We start from the raw sequence: 17,307 nt of genomic DNA, 5'->3' as shown, positions 1-17,307 counted from the left end.
GGCTTACCTCCTGTCTACTTTGGACCATCCTTGAATTCAGCGTATATCTGAAAATTGTATTGAGAGCATATTTGAGAATTAAATCCTGTAGGGAATACCCTGTACACTTATTGAAAATTCATGAAATATGCAATTTTGGAGTGTCTATGCGTGGCTTCCTTTACGCTGATAAGAGACAACATGCACAGTTTCTGGATTCGAAATAGGGCCTGTTGAAATTTAGCTCTTTCGCGAATTTAGACAGTCCTAGCTCTGAAATTATGCACTTTTCGCCATAAGTTCATATGAATTTTTTCTCTTATTTTGATATGAGAAATCACCTCGTACAGTTTGTCCGTATAGTTGATTAACACCCTATATATATATATATATATATATATATATATATATATATATATATATATATATATATATATATATATATATATAGGCTGTAATTCTGCCAAATTTCACCTTGATTTTGTGCCAAGGGGTGAAAATAACACTTTAAAAATACTCGAAACTCACGCTGAGCATAATCGGAAGTATGTGGGAGTTTTGTAACTCTGGAGATTTTTTTTCTTCGAGCCACCCCATGAAATTATCCTTGTTCGTCTTAATATCTACGATTTTTCCAGAAATCTTACATGGGGTTGGAATGCGTTAAATGCGTTTTCTGCCAATCCAATCGCAGTTCAGTTGCAAAAATTTGTACGAGTAAGTACTTATTTTAACACACTGAATTCGAAGAATATTGTTTCAGCTCCATTCTAACGTTTTCTTGCTATCCTAGAAACGTAAATTAAATTAACGTGTCGTACTGGCTTTTCGTCATACATTTCCCCATCAGTTTAAATACAGACTTTCATAGAACAAGAACGGAAGAGATATCAAGATTTGGTTTTTAGCAATCGGTTCAGTTTCCCAAAAGTAGATTCCATCTCCTCCCTTGATCCTTTATTGAATTCGGAAGGGATTGAAAGTAACCATTTCCGGTTTCAATCGCCATAGAACAAAAATGGTAATAGATAGCAACAAGCTGCCTTATGCAGAATCGTTTTGACGTATGATTAGCGTCAAACTAAAGACCTGACTACTGCAGGAAACATACGTCAGTCGAACTCTTTAGTATGGCACTGATCAGGCTTCAGAACGACTCTGCATAAAACCCAAGCGGTTTTCTGCAATCGTTTAAGGATCTCAAGAGTACACTCATGTCTAAAATGATTGTCGCATATCTATAACTGTCTTCTTGTAAGGATATAATTTGATAATGATTTTGCAGGGTACTTTTAATACTGATACTATGTGTATAATCGGGAAATGTATATTTGTAGTCAATTTCATAGGAAAAGAATTATAAATACGAAAATTAGAATGAGTAAAACAAAATGTTGCTAAATGGACAAGGAAGTTTTATTTTCGTTTTATTGTTCTCATTTACCGCTCTTTTGACATGAAAATTGCCACATACATGTCTTTGCCGATTATACACATACTAACATTATAAGAAATACCGGGCGAATTCGTTATCAAATTATACAGGGTTTTCATAAAGTCTGGACGGATTTAATTTGCTTATAATTTTCATAAAAATGCTCATAATGAAATCAAATAAAGTGCAAACGGTAGCGGAAGGATTAAATTTTTAGTTGGCAGCACTGTTAGATAAGCGGCAACTCAGAACACGTTGAGTGTTCCATGCTCAAGCAGTTGGAACATGACGACGTTCTCCTTTCAGCCATCATGTTCTTAGATGAGGCAACCTTCCATGTCTCCGGGAAGGTTAACCGACACAACTGTCGCATTTGGGGCACGCAAAACCCAAAGGAATTTGAGATACATGAGAGAGATAGCCCTAAAGTGAACGTTTGGTGCGCTGTGTCCTATGATCATCTGATTGGAACGTTCTTTTTAGAAGAGGAGACCGTGAATGGAGATTCGTACCTGGATATGTTGCAGAAATACCTCATTCCGGAACTGGAGGCACGTGGAATCCAGAACGACATCGTGTTCCAACAGGACGGGGCACCCCCTCACTATGCAATCAAGGTGAGACAGTTCCTTGACGAGAAATTCCCTAACCGATGGATTGGCCACGGTGGCCCGACCGCTTGGCCGCCAAGATCACCCGACCTTACCCCCTGCGACTTCTGGCTTTTGGGTCATGTGAAAACGGAAGTTTATGCAAAGAAGCCAAGTGGTTTGGAGAACTTAAAGGACAAAATCAGGGCGTCTGTGGCTGGCATTTCGGATCAAACACGGCGGAACGCTGTGAGTGGATTCCAGCGCCGCCCACGCGAATGTGTGGACGTAAATGGCGCCCAGTTGGAGGTGTGGCGGTGAATGAACTGAGCTGGTGCAGATTACAGGTAAAAATTTAATCCTTCCGCTACCGTTTGCACTTTATTTGATTTCAATATGAACATTTTTATGTAAATTATAAGCGAATTAAATCTGTCCATACTTTATGAAAACCCTGTACACCTACAACAACATATTTATAGACGTAATTTTGGACTTGAGTGTACATACCAACACAACGCACAACACTTTACCGAAATCGGAAGTGGTTGAAATTTACTACTAATTCCTGTTTCAACACTGATTTCTGTATAGCAAAAACGGCAAGAGATATCGAAATGCAGTTTGTGTAATTGATTCAACTTCCCAAGACAGGATTCTATCTTCTCTCTTAACCATCTATATACAATTTATATTTGATTCAAATTAACGATTTCCCGTTTCATCCTTTATTGCTATACAACAAAAATTCTTAAGACATAGCAAGCAATTGCATTTTGATATGGATTCAAAGTCCGAGGAACACATTCTACCTTTGATCTTATTAATTTAGTGGATCCAGTAGTTATACATGTACTACCTCAAGTTTGAGTGTTGATTGCCATAGTACGAAATCCACCTTATTTTCACACTGTAAAGCAAAACTCGCCTGTATTTATAGCCAATTTAAATATGGAAGAAAAGGATGTGAAAATTTAGATGTTATGTGGCGCTATAAAATAGTGATTTAGATTCACAGATGTTTTTTCAATAAATCAAGACGCTTGCGAATTCATATTACATACAGCATATTCAATGCTAGTAGTATTAGGAATTGGTTTAAAATTTGAAGGTAATTTTTTAAAATTGAGTCTAATAGGAAAGACTTCATTTCTAACACAACAAGGTAATATTTCCTCCATCATAATCTACAGGTCGATAACTGTACCGTAAATTTAACTGAAGAAGTTAATTTTGTTTCACAATGTAAAACTACGGTAGATTTTCAAACTGTGGGAATTCAACACTCAAACTTGAAGTAGTACATCTGCAGCTACTGGTTGCAATATATTAATAAGATCAAAGATAAAACCTGTTCTTTGAATGCTGAATCCAAATCAAGAAGCCAGTACTCGCTACGACTTACTGTTTTTGCTTTATGTTGATAAAGGTTGGAAGCAAAAATCGTTAAATTGAACCACTTTCGAATTCAATATAGGGTTAATGGAGATGGCGGAACCTATTTTTGGGAATGAGAATTAATTGCATTCTTGTGCCATTATTGTTCTGTGACGATAAATGTTGTAACTGGAAATTGTTAATTGAACCACTTTCGGTTTGAATAGAAGCTTAACAGAGCAGATGCGACTTATTCTTGGGACGGTGAATCAATTGAAAAAAAAAACTGTATCTCTATATTTCTTACCGTTTTTACTGTATGAAAATCAGTACTGAAACCGGAAGTAGTAGTAAATTTGAACCACTTTTGGTTTCGGTGTTGAGGCTTGTGATGGTATGCTTTCTTGAAATATTGAATCAACTACAGGAAACCACTTATCGCCGCTATTTATTACCATTTTTGATCTCTGCTGATAAATGTTGAAACCAGAAGTGGCTGATTTAAACCGCTTTCGATTAGAATAGAGGACTAATGGAGAATATAGAACCTATTCTTGGAACGCGCAGTCAGTTGCAAGGAACCACATCCCGATATTTTTTATATTTTTTGCTCTTTGGAAATCAGTATTGAAACCAAAAGTGATATTAAATTGTAATCTTCGCCACTTAAAAGTCATAAATAAATAAACAAATTTGAACCAGTTCCACTTTGGGTAGAGTATTCGGGATAGTCATGGTACGTTGTCTCGTGACGCTGAATTGTTTTTTTTTTTAAAAAAACTCGCTATCTTTTACCGTTTTCGTTCTATTGCGATAAACGGTGAAACCGGAAAGTACTAATTTGAAGCACTTCTGGTTTGAATGGACAGTTAACAGAGGAGATGAGTTGATTGCAAAAAAAAAAAAAAAAAAAAATCTTACCGTTTTTGCTCTGATATAAATGTCAACAGACGGACGGGCAGAAAACCCTTTCTATAAGACTTCCGACACTTATGCATAGCATAGTTTGAAAGCGTAATGATTCTGTAAAGATTTATTCTTTTTTATAACGATATAATTCTGATGTTTATTATTTGCCTTTGATTTGGAGCGTTCCTTCCACGAAGGTAACTAACGTGCCTAATAGTTATTTGCGGGTGACTAATCGTCATTATTTGCCCTTAAATTCAGCATTTTAGACATGCCTATAATACGTATGTCTTTGGCACACTCCGAATATCTCCACAAGTTATTCGATATTATAGCTCAGAATCGTTCAAGACAAGGAGAAGACGTTGTAAAGCAAAAGTGTCCATAGACCGACTTCTTTCTTCCTTTGGATACTATTGTAACAAATTTTTGGACCAAATTTAACAAAAGACTTCTAGTCTTTGCAAGTTCACACCAGTAACAACATTACCCTAAATACAGTTCTGCTTTCATTAAAATAGGTCGATGTCCTCCCATATTGTTCTGGTTAGTAACTCATGGATAGCCAATTTCTTTCCAATGTCGTTCTAATACAGTGCAACACTCTCCAACAATTGAGTTCGTTAATCAAATTATAAGGATAAATAGTTATATTTGGTAGAATCAACTTGCAAGAAGACACAAACAATTGAAATGACAGCGTTTGATAAATACATACATGTAAATTATGAACAATAAGCTTACTATTTTTCGTAAAATAGATAGCTTTTAAAGCGATCCCTGTATATCCTAAGCCTTACTTGTATAACCACAACTTCTTTATCTATTTTTGAAGAATCAGTAATTTTTATGATGATCTCTTATAAAAAAAAATAAGTAAAAAATGAGATTTAGAACGTGCATGACCTTTCAAATAATCTTTGTTCCCTGTTACGCTAAAGTAAAAACCACTTACCTGGATAATATGATATGAATATAAACAGGCAAAACCACTTCGTGATCATTCCAATACTTGAACTTTTTTGTGTAAAATACTGTTTCCGTTTCAATTACATCAAGAAAACTGGTTACATCAACCACATTCGTACCACAAGTTATTCAAGCACGTTGTTTCAGTACACCACATTGTTTCATTCGACGGTTTGGTTGCTTAGCAACTCGCTAAATAATCGATTTAAACAACTCCTTTTTTTTTTAAAAAAAAAAAAATCTACTTGACATATGGTCAGGTAGGGAGTTGCGTGCTGAAGTAGTATGCTGTAACTGTCTCTCCACCTCTTGCTATCAATAAAAACAAATGAGTTTTGTTTTACAGTTGTATAACTACGGTAGACTTCCGAACTATATGAGTTCAGTATTCAAACAGATCTGTAGCTGGAGGCTGCAATAGAGAGATAGTGACAGATTAAACCTTTAAGTAGTAAATATCCACCACTTCCGGTATTAGCAGAGGGGTACAGGAGAAGATTGAACCTTTTCTTAAGACACTAAATCGATTTTTTTTTTTAAAAATCTACCTCTGTTGTCATTTATGTTTTTTGGCTACAAAAGGTTGAAATGTATGATTTCTAGCACTTTTTGTTTGAATAGAGAGTTAACACAGAAGATGGAATCTACTTTTGGGACGCTGAATCGATTTCAAAACATCATTTCTTGTTATCTCTAATCTTTTCTTTTTTCTTTTTTTTTTTTTACGAAAATAAATATTGAAACCGGAAGTATTAAAATAAGTTTACCACTTCCGATTTTGGTGGAGTGTTAAGGGGTGAAAATGTTATTATTTCTTAACGCATTAAGTCGATTGAATAAATGTCGCTCTCTCTTACCATTTTGTTCTATGGTGATCAATATTAAAACCATAAGAACCAGTGATTGTAACCGTTTCCGATTTTAGTAGAGTAATACAGTAAGAGATGGCACCATTTCTTGGTACATTGAATCAATCTCTAAAAACTATCTATGGTTATTAAAGTTAAAACCAGAAACGATTGTTTTCTAGTACTTCAGGTTTGTCTTGAGAATTAACGGAGAAGATAGTCCATTCTTGAGACGCTGAATCGATTCCAGAAAATCGTTTCTCGTTGTTTCTCTGTTTCAGCTCTACGTGAATCAATATTGAAACCAGAAGTACTAGTAAATTTCAATCATTTCCGACTTTGGTAGAAAGTTATGGCTAGTTATGTATGTTTTTGAGCCACTGGATCGACTGCAGAAATCAGTTTCTCGCCATCTATTATCGTATTTGCTCTATGATAATCAACGTTGGAATCGGAAAATGTTGATTTCTACCACTTCCGGTTTGAATAGGGAGTCAACGGAGAAAATGAAACATATTCTACGGACGCTGAATCGGTTGCAAACGCCAATTCTAAATATTTCTTACATTTTTGCTTTATATAAATCAACATAGAAACCCGAAGTACAGTACAACTTCATTTATCCGGACTAACTGGGATCAAAGGCAATCCGGAAAATTGAAAATCCGGATAATCTGGCTAATATGGGTAATAAATACAGCCCGGATTTATATGCAAAATGCATGTTTGTAGTAACACGCAGAAGCATATGGAAAATATTTTTCTTTCCGACAAACCTGTAAGGATTCGTTTGAGACAAATATGATAGTGCATGTAAGTGCATATTTTGAACTAATTTCGACGTGCATACATATTTCGTAAACTTTGCAGAATATTGCATATTTCCGAATTTTATTGCTGCATATTAGCATATTTCAGAGCATATCACACGGAAGGAGGTTATATTTAAAGTCAAATGAATTACTTTGTAAACGTAGATGAAGAAAAAAATTATAGAATAATAGAATAAAGTGTTGTATCCTAAGTTAGTTCACTTGACTTGTCTTGCACACGGTCTTCATCGAGTAGCAGAAACAATCAGATCCCAATATCCGATAGTAGAGGCGCTTGTATCAAATGTAAAGAAAATATTTATGTGTCACAAAAAATGTTTCTCTACAAGTGGCATTGAGAACAAAGTTAAGCATGCACATCCACTTCTCAAGAATCACTGAAATTATCAGACAATTGGAATCCCGTAAGAATGCTTTGCAACATTCACTCTCCTCGTTGGGCGAATTATCGCAGACTTTGTCCAGTGAAACTCACGGTCTTACGAAAATAGCGTCAGATAAACTTTGCCGAGTAAAAATCCCGGGTACAGAACAATCTGTGACATTGCGAATGTACTTAATGGTGAAAGCATGGAACTGAAAGAGGACTTAACACTGAAAGACATCTTGTGTTTTTCACATGCATCAATGACTTCTGCTGATGCAGAAAAAAAGGAATTTTTCGATATACAAAACAATTTTCACTGATAAACACAGAGGATTTACAGAAGAAAACCTAAGGAAGACGTTCATAATACGTTGCAACACAGGTTATTAAGATATTTTTGTAAGAAATTCAAATTTTAATTTCTTAGTGTATGTTTCAGTGCATATGTTAAATTTTTAAATGCATATTTTAGTGCAGATTTTTTATATTTTTTGTGCATATTTTGGGGTTTGTTTGTGCATGGAATTGTGGCCTCTAGTAATAAGCAAAACAAAACCTTAAATAAACATACTTACCGTTTATTACGATAACTTTTCACATCATTTATTAACAAAGAATTGATCCACTTCTTTTGTTTCAAGCTTTTTAAAACTCGACAAAAAATATTTTATGTACTGCATTTTATGTACTGTATTTATTGTATATACAATTCATTCATTAACTGTACATTTAATCAAAAAGCGAATTTGACATACTATAGTTACATTTTGCTATCATAGTCTAGTTCAAAATTATTATGTATGTGAACATTAAATTTTAGAAAAAAAGTCTACAAATCTGATCCGGATTATCCTGATATCCAGGTAAACGAGGGCTGGATAAACGACGTTGTACTATACTAGTAAATTTCAACCATTCCATTTTTGGTCAAATGTTAGTGTGGTAATCGTATGTTTTCTTGAAACATTGAATCGATTTCAAAAACCGCTTGTCTGTAGGCCCATCTATCAGATTGTCTATAAAGCACTGAGGCTTTTCAAGCCAAAATAGGAATTCATTTATTGTGATTTGAAAATAACATTATGAAATCTAATATGCACTATTTTATTCGATGATCTTCTGCATTTTTTCCGGTAATATAACTATTCAGTTGGTACGGTACTACTGCTGCTTCTGGTTCCAAAAAAAGTGATACTTAATTTCAGATTCAACTTTTGAAACTAAATTAACACTATTCTGAGAATTCAGCGTAGGCCAAAACAAATGATAGCCTGACATTTACAGGTCCGGGCTATACGGTGGGTTTATTGAAACTTGCCAGCGAATTTCTCTCAATTTCTGACGGGTCTTTAAAAATTATGCACTCTGGCATTCTGTCTGTAGTATACGACATCCTCTCTGCTGACTAGTTCCAACCGTTTCCTTTGAATTGCTAGGTGCGCCCGGGCTAATTGTTGACACTAAAGATCCGTGCCAATCGTTCTTCCCGGCAGCAGCAGCTTGCGATGTACGATACTTTTCCAATCCCACCAAACGAACACTATTATAGCTTATCTGATTATCAGTGTGGGCTTTACCACAAACTGTAGAGCATCAGTACCTATCTTCTTAATTGTTTAGTTCGAACTTAAGTAAATAGAAGGAAAAATCGAATAAAACCACTTGAATTTTATACCTAAAGGCGGAGACAAATACGCACATAAAATACCTAAAAATATATCAGTTAAGACGCGAACAAACACTATATAAACTTATGATAGAAAATATTATCGTGACCATAAGAGGGCATCAAGAACTCACTTGAAATTATCACTTCTCAGAGTCGAAGGGATTTTGGGGTTTTAATCTCATCCCTTGAACAAGATATTATGAAAAATATATATTTATCATATTAAACAATATAACAATTCTAAATCGATGGCTTATGAATTAGAAGCTTGAGTCCCTCCTTAATGAAATTTTGGGTACGCCACTGAACTTATGTAATACTACGAAGTATCAAGGCCCCTACTCAAACCACAAGTTAGAAATATAACCCTTTAGCTAAGTTGCAGCCTGTTCCAAAGGTAACCATGCACAGCATTGCACATGAGCATTGCCAGAGGGGTTCGAACGGATAAGTCGATGTCCTTTCACCCTGAAGATTTGGTCACTACTTTCATCTTGAAAATAAGAAAGTTCAAAAAGAGATACTGTTTTCAACTAAATGAAATCTTTATTCAACAAGGCAATATTGACTTTCGCATACGTTACCTAATTCTACATGTATATTTTGGTTTCCAGCCATCTCAGTGTATATTGTTCAAACTCTCTGCAAATAGTAAATCATCTTAAAAGATTATTGCAATGATAACATTGTAATACTGTTTACATTTTAAGAATAAGTGTGCTGCATGGAAGGAATGATGCTTTTATTAAAAGGAACAAAAGGCACTATATGAAAAGTGGTTTTGTAAATTGTTTTGATTGATTGATTTGTACTCTTTGTCAATTGGCACTCTTTGTCAATTTAAAATGGGATCATACCACTGTAGTGGTTTTGATACTTACCAACCGGGAATCGAACCCGAGACCTCGTGCACCAAAGGTATGAGCGCCAGCCACTAGATCAGTGAGAAAATCGTCAATAATTTTGAATCTAACGTCAATTTTGACCACCGAATCTCAGAGCCGTAGCTAGGGGTGCCGAGCGGGATGGTTGCTCCGGGCGCTGATAGCAAGGGGGCACCGGACGAGCAAGAAGAAAGAATAAGTGTTGAAAATGAGTAATAGACGCATGGCCCCGAAAAAAGTCCCCCTATTAAGTCAATATTGTTGTCGGTTTACAAACAGTTTTGTTAAAAATTTTCTTGCTCGCTCCGTTCGCAACCCAAACTTTTCAGTAAGAGTCACAAGTTTTTACTTTTACTTTAAAAAAAATATTATATATGATTTCTTACTATGTGATATACAAGGTACCGAGTAATGACTTATAGTGTACGTGGGAGCGTTTTCAGAATCACGAACGGTCAAAGTCTGAAATTCATGTCGGCGTTTTGATGGTGATCAGTTTGGTTAATTTATCACGCTTTACTACCTTTTCGGATTAATCACGACGGTGAGAACGAAGGTTTGAAAATGAGATGAGTGAAAAGAAACGCGCAATCTTCTGTTTGCAATGGAATATTAAAAGTAAAGGTAAAAAGGATAATAATAACATTTTCGAAGCGTTGTAAAATAATGGCTTAACGGGTCAGAACTTAACCCAACGAATTTGATCTTTTTCAAAGACAAATTACTACCAATGCTTTTCTTATTCAATGACAATTTTTGAGCGTGTCTCGTTGTGTGATATCTTTAGATACAAACACGTTGAGTTAGAAAGGACTTTATAACATTCAAAGCATATACAATTATATTGAAATAACTTAGAGAATCGATATAGGTGTCAATTTGTAGCAAAACATTTAAAGTTTGACTCGCGTAATGCCGTAGTACCATACTCGGCCCCCGCGAGCGCCACCGTAGTGCATCCATAAAATAACTAGTTTCACTGGATCGGAGAGTTCTCAGTGTGTGTTGTTATTTTATGAAACGAACTCTGCAATAGCTGCTCAGCGTAGATTTCATAGGGAACAAGCTAAAGAACCTCCAAGCAGGCCTACAATTTAGAGCTGGCACAAGAAATTTGTTGAGACTGGTTGTGCTGTTCGTCACGTGAAATCACCATGTTGCCTGCCCATTGCTTTTGCTGTTGTCGAACACATTAGGGAAAACTTAGCCCGTAGTACCAAAACGATCAATGCAGCGTGAGTCTCGTGAGACATGCACTTCACAAAAGACGGTTTGGCGAGTGCTATGTAAACGTTGACACTTGAAACCACGCAGATTTATAATGGTGCATAAAATTACTCACGTAGGTAAGGTTGCTAGTGGAGAATTCTGTGTGCAAATGTTCGATCGGATAGAGGAAGACAAGACGTCATTAATATAATTATCTTCAGTAATGAGAGTACATTCCACATCAGTGACATGGTGAACACCCACAACTGTAGAATCTGGGACAGCGAAAACCCCGTCAAACTATTGAACACGTCCGTGACTGTCCAAAGTGTGTTTCGTGCGCGTAGCAAATTTAAAGTGTACGACGGTCCTTATTTCTTCATGGAGAACACTGTCACTGGTACTGTGTATCTTAATATGTTGAAAAATTGTTTAATTCTTCAGATAGATAAAGACAAAAACAACAAGTCGTGACCTATTACTACAGCAAAACTGCTCACCGTCTCATGTTTTCAAGTACACCCTGCTTCAAAAAGAATATACGTATTTCGAATACATATATTTATTAAACTTTACGACATACGAATATGAAATTTCACACACATATTTACGAACCTCTCAAGTTCAAATTACAGTTCAAAGTTCAAATTACAGATGTTCAATATGTCCTCCATCAGCGACACGAACAATATCACATCGATACTCAAATTCCTCCCATAATCGTGCAAGAATGTCCTGCGTCACTGATGTTATGGCAGTACGAATCCGGTTCTTCAGCTCTTCCAGGTTCTGTGGGAGTGCTGGTACATAAACGTTGCCTTTAACGAAACCCCACAGGAAGAAGTCACAGGATGTCAAATCCGGTAACCGTGGAGGCTAGCTGAGACATGCTAAGTCGGCAGCTCCTTGACGACCAATCCAATGGTTCTGTAGAGTTTCATTCAGATATTCAAGCACTTGGTGACTCCAGTGAGGAGGTGCCTCGTCTTGTTAAAAAATGAAGTTGTCTTCGTGCAGCTTCGGAAACAACCAGTTTTGTAACATAGCGTGATACTGCTGATTATTAACCGTGTTTCCATTAAAGAAGAATGGGCCGTAAACAGATGATCGGGATATCGCAAAAAACACATTGACTTTGAGCGAATCTTGTACATGTTCAGTAACTGCATGTGGGTTCTGTGGGTCCCAAATTCGAACATTTTGTTTGTTTACCTGACCACTAACACGGAAAGTCGCTTCACCACTGAACACGATGAATTGTGCAAAAGTGTTATCATTGTCAATAGCATCCAGAATCTCGTTACAAAATGCCATACGTTTGCGTTTGTCATCAGGACACAGAGCTTGTAACAGTTGTAACTTGTACGGCTTCATAATCAACCGACGTCTCAAAACACGCCAAATTGTTGTTGTTGGCACGTATAACTCCTGACTGGATCGACGAATTGATTTTGAAGGACTACGTTGGAAAGCAGTTTGAATTCGTGCAACATTTTCTTCAGGAACACGAGGGCGGTCAGAACTCTTTCCTTTACATACACATCCTGTATCTACAAACTGTAGATACCATCTGCAAATGTTCCACCCATTCGGAGAATCAATTTGGTACCTCAACCTGAAACGTCTTTGCACTGTAATCACGGAATTGCACTTCGCAAACTCGAGAACACAAAATGATTTCTGCTACGGAGTAGCCATTTTAAACATATGACGGTTACCAAGCAAAACAGAAGGCAACTGACATCTAGTGGCTACTAATATAAAGATACTATGTATTCGTTACTCCAATAGCAGAGCCGAGGCGCAGCGATCGATATTTTGGACAAAATAATTTTTCGTAATACTTATATTCTTTTTGAAACAGGGTGTAAGTTCGAGATTTCAATTATATTCGCTTCTCACGCCTGTGGATTGCCTGACTACCTCGCTCCACAGATTTGGCACTTATGGATTTCTTTCCGTGGGGTTTTGTTAAGGATCTAGTGTATGTTCCAGACAATTTTGCAGGCCTGAGAAATCGCATCCACGCTACCTTTGCAGAAGTTAGACACATTCAGTTGGAGCGAGTATGGGAAGAAATTGTGTTCGGTGGTACGTTTGCATCACCAATCGCAGTCAGATCGAACCAAAATGAGACCTTGATGTTAAACTCGAAATGTTTTGCTACAAATTGACAGCTCTCTCGTTCCTGTAAGTAATCTTAATAAACTTATATATGCTTTCAAATTTGTAAATTCCTTTGTGACTCACCCTATACAAACATTAAACATATTCTTCACCTTTATCGATCAGTATTGAGAAATTCTCAAAGAAGGCTCCTGAATTTCGGTTACATTTCATATTTTTTTTTACTGTAAGAGAATAGAAATTAAAATGCTATTTGCGTGGTCCCATACGGAATATAATTACAAAAGTTTATACTTACTACTGGAAATTAATGCTGTTACACATTTCGAACATTTTGAAAGCACATAGTTTGTAATATGTTCAAATTTCATTTCTTATCTATAGTATGAAACGTTAGAAATAGTTGTAAATTTCCACAACTGTTCTCCAAGTGGATTTGTATGCAACCAAAGGCAGTTTTGTCAAGTTTAACAAAAATTCCAAAATAAGCGTGTTTAAAACAGCTCGTATTTGTTAAAGAATACATAATGATCGTATTTGGCTGTTGCAATGGCTTGTTCAAGCAGCTTGATAAAATTTCAGCGTAGTATGACAAAAGCTGCTTCTCTTATATATAAAAAAAGAAAGAAAAAAGAAAAGAAAAGCTTGGTAAGGTGAGTGAAGGGGCGCCGGAATCTCTAGATACGGCTCTGCCGAATCTACAATATAAGACGTAGGACTGTAAGCTAACATGCAATCTGCATTGCAAGAGCCTTACTCACGAGAAACACATATTACAATATACTATTCATGTTTCTGGCAGTGTCCCCACTACCAGAGCAGAAAAAAACAACTGCTTTCGCTGATCATTTTGAGGTCGTTTTCACCCCTCATTCTACTCCACTCTTCACACATCCATCTCAGCCACATTACCTGGGTTGGCGATCCTACCCGACTGTTGTTTACACCTTTCATAGAAAATCACCTTGATGCTACTGAACTACTCACAGCTCCAATTACCAGTAATGATGTTGTCGAAGTTCTCCGTAATAGTCCTAATAAAATTCCTGAAGCGTATACTTACAACGAAATTCGGCAAGCACTATCGGCATTTCATACTGTCTTAGCTCTCCCGTATGCGGCTATTCTCACTACAGGCTCTTTCCCTACCTTATGGAAACTCACCAAATTAGTGGTATTCCTAAAAGTGCATAAAGTTCCTACCAATATAGACTCCTATCGACCAATCAGTCTCACAAATGTATTCAGCAAAACATTGGAACGAGTTCTGGTCAAATGACTCCGCTCTTATCTTATTCTCCTCTGCCATCTACACAAGTATCGACCATTATTAAGTAATGCTGATCAACTTTAGAAATTTTCTAGTTATTATTAACCATTTCAATAAATATATGCCTTCTGTACTAATTTCACTTGATATTTAGCTCGCATTTGATACAGTCTGGCACCAGGGACTTCTTTTCAAGTTGCTGTGCATCTTATAATTAACATATGCCCGACTTCTATCCAATTTTCTTCACCACTGATCAGCTTTAATCCAAATTATTCAAACTCAATCCCACGACTTTGTAGTTCAAGCAGGAGTACCGCAAAGCTCTGTTTTGTTGCCCTCTCTACATCTTATATGCCACAATCTCAGCTACCAATATGTTATCTGCAGTTTGTAGATGATACTGCATACGTAGCATTATGTTCCTCAGTGGATCGTATTAACGCTAAACTGCAACCGGCAATCGAGAAACTTGTTAGTTGGTTTCTCAAATGGAAACTAAAATTAAATGCAAGAAAAACTCATATGACTTATTTGGACTCAAACGCAATAAATATTGTGAATCTGCAAATCGTGATCGTTTACATTCCACACTCTTAAATTCCCCCTTAACCTTACAAAACAGTGTTTAGTATTTTTATGTCACCTTTGACAAACATCTCACTTGGAAAGCTCATCTTTCCAACATTGAAGCTGATATTCGCCGTCGAATCAATTTGTTGCCTAGTTTACGAGGCATCAACTATGGCCTCAATACAAGACTGATACCTTATACTTATGAAGCGTTTGTACGCCCTGCTCTAACTCATGGGCATATCACTTGGTTGTCAGTTTCATTAAAGTTTTAAGACAGATTACAAATCCAAAATGTTATGCTTTACGCCTTACATATTCTCTACCACCTCACACTCCAACACAAGAAACCTATCGCTGTACCGATATACCAACACTTCTACCACATCTCTACCGATTTCACTCTCGTTATATTCACAAGCGTACCAAAGACTCTCGTCCAACTCTGCATGAACTTCTCGAGCAGATTCCATCCTTACCACGTTACACACATTCGTAACTCGTCAGTCGGCCATCACGCTATTCATAAATATGAGCAATCCTCAGCCTTCTATAACCCTCGCATTTATAGTCGAAATTCATACCTCTATAGCGCATGATTTCATCACTGCATTACTTCGTTTTCAGTAACAGTGCTAAAAGAGTATACATCCGCTCTCAGTAGCAAAAAGAGCAGAATATTAACACCCTAATTCAAACTAACACAGGGGGCGCAGTGGCTCAATGGTAGAGCGGTGACTTGGGGTCACTGTTTCGATCCCAGCTCGCGCTGTGTGGACTTTGTGGTGGACAAACACCGTGCTCGTGGGTTCCCCCGTTTCCTCCCACTTTCTTCATTCCACCGTTTCACTCATCTCTCATCATCACCGTCTCCTTTAGCCTAACTGGCATAACTGTGGGACGTAAAACTTCAAGATTTCAGTTCATTTTTTCAAACTAACACATCCCTTGTGCCTTGTTCACTGTACTTTACATCATCATTTAAATCATACGTTCTCTCATAACGTTAATATGTCTTACCAACAATCAAGCATGAATAAATAATTATAATAAACCCTGGAACCATCTCAAATTTCTTACCTAGTATTAATTTAATGCCACGGCCTCGGAGAAGGCGTTACCTTTTGCGGCCAGCCTTTTAAGGATGGAAATGAAACTGCACTTATAGACCAAGGGACTGATAACTTGCCCTTAGGGAACTTTTGCCACTATATTAGAAATATTTCGTAGGGTCCTTAGAATCAAAAAATACTTGTTGGTCAATATATAAGTGCAACACCTGGGTCCTGGGGCCCTTAACCCCTTAACACCCGTGTATATTTACAGACATCGATGGGATCTCTTTAAATAACCGTAAATCAGGCCGTAATGCAATACTGGAACAAGTTATACCTTGATCGATTTGTAAGAGTCTAGGCTTTCAGTTTACGTAATGAATGGGACATTTCTGTATACAAAGGAAAACTAATAGAGGGATATTTAAGAAAGTTTTCCTTAAAAACGTCCCTTCTCGCGATTCCTTTAGTTATTACGTGACAACACTACAAACTAGGTGAATAATAGTAAAGTGTATTTAGGTGTCCTATTTTATGTTCAAATCAAACTGAAAATTTCATCTTGATCCATTAAATAGCAGTAGAGGAAATATATTTTTTTATAGTTTTCACAAAGTTCATAATAACAGATTTTCATTGAAGTACGACTATGACTTCGTGTTGATGTTCTGACCATCAGTGCAACACTTGAACAAGTTATACCTCGATCGATTTGTAAGAGTCTAGGCTTTCAGTTAACGTAACGAACGAGACATTTCTGCGTACAAAGGAAAAATAATTGATTGATATTTAAGAAAATTTGCAAACTAGGTGAACAATAAAATGTATTTAGGTGTCGTATTTTATGTTCAACTTAAATTCAAAATTTCGTCTTCACCCATCATATATCAGCAGAGGAAATGTACTTTATAGTCTTCACAGGGTTCATAATAATTTATTTTCATGGAAGTACGAGTACAACTTTGTGTCAATGTACAGCTATTACGTGGCAACACTGGGAACTACGTGAATAATAAAATGTATTTATGTGTCCCATTTTATGTTCAACTTAAACTGAAACTTTCGTCTTGATCCATCAAATAACAGCATAATAGTCTTCACAGGTTTCATAATAATTAATTTTCATGGAAGTACGAGTGAGACTTTGTGTCACGGTTCAATTCAGTGTTGCCAATTTAGCGACTTTGTCGCTCGAACTAGCGACTTTTGGAAG

At 36.6% G+C, this 17,307-nt stretch overlaps 1 protein-coding gene across 1 annotated transcript in view; it reads right to left on the bottom strand.

Annotated features, from left to right (window-relative positions):
* LOC145688294 (uncharacterized) overlaps positions 1-5,459 on the bottom strand; it is a gene marked incomplete in the record, with an annotated part of 187,839 nt that extends 182,380 nt beyond the window's left edge. The window contains 1 exon segment of the mRNA XM_081762297.1: positions 5,246-5,459. Within this exon segment, the coding sequence (XP_081618423.1) occupies positions 5,246-5,294 (49 nt within the window).
* Between the last annotated feature and the right edge of the window lie 11,848 nt (positions 5,460-17,307).

Source organism: Thermobia domestica, chromosome 6 (genome assembly GCF_964235325.1).
Source record: "Thermobia domestica chromosome 6, izTheDome1.hap1.1, whole genome shotgun sequence".
Classification (NCBI taxonomy): domain Eukaryota; kingdom Metazoa; phylum Arthropoda; class Insecta; order Zygentoma; family Lepismatidae; genus Thermobia; species Thermobia domestica.
Note: the sequence above shows the minus strand (reverse complement) of the source record. Positions and strands in the feature narration are given on the sequence as shown.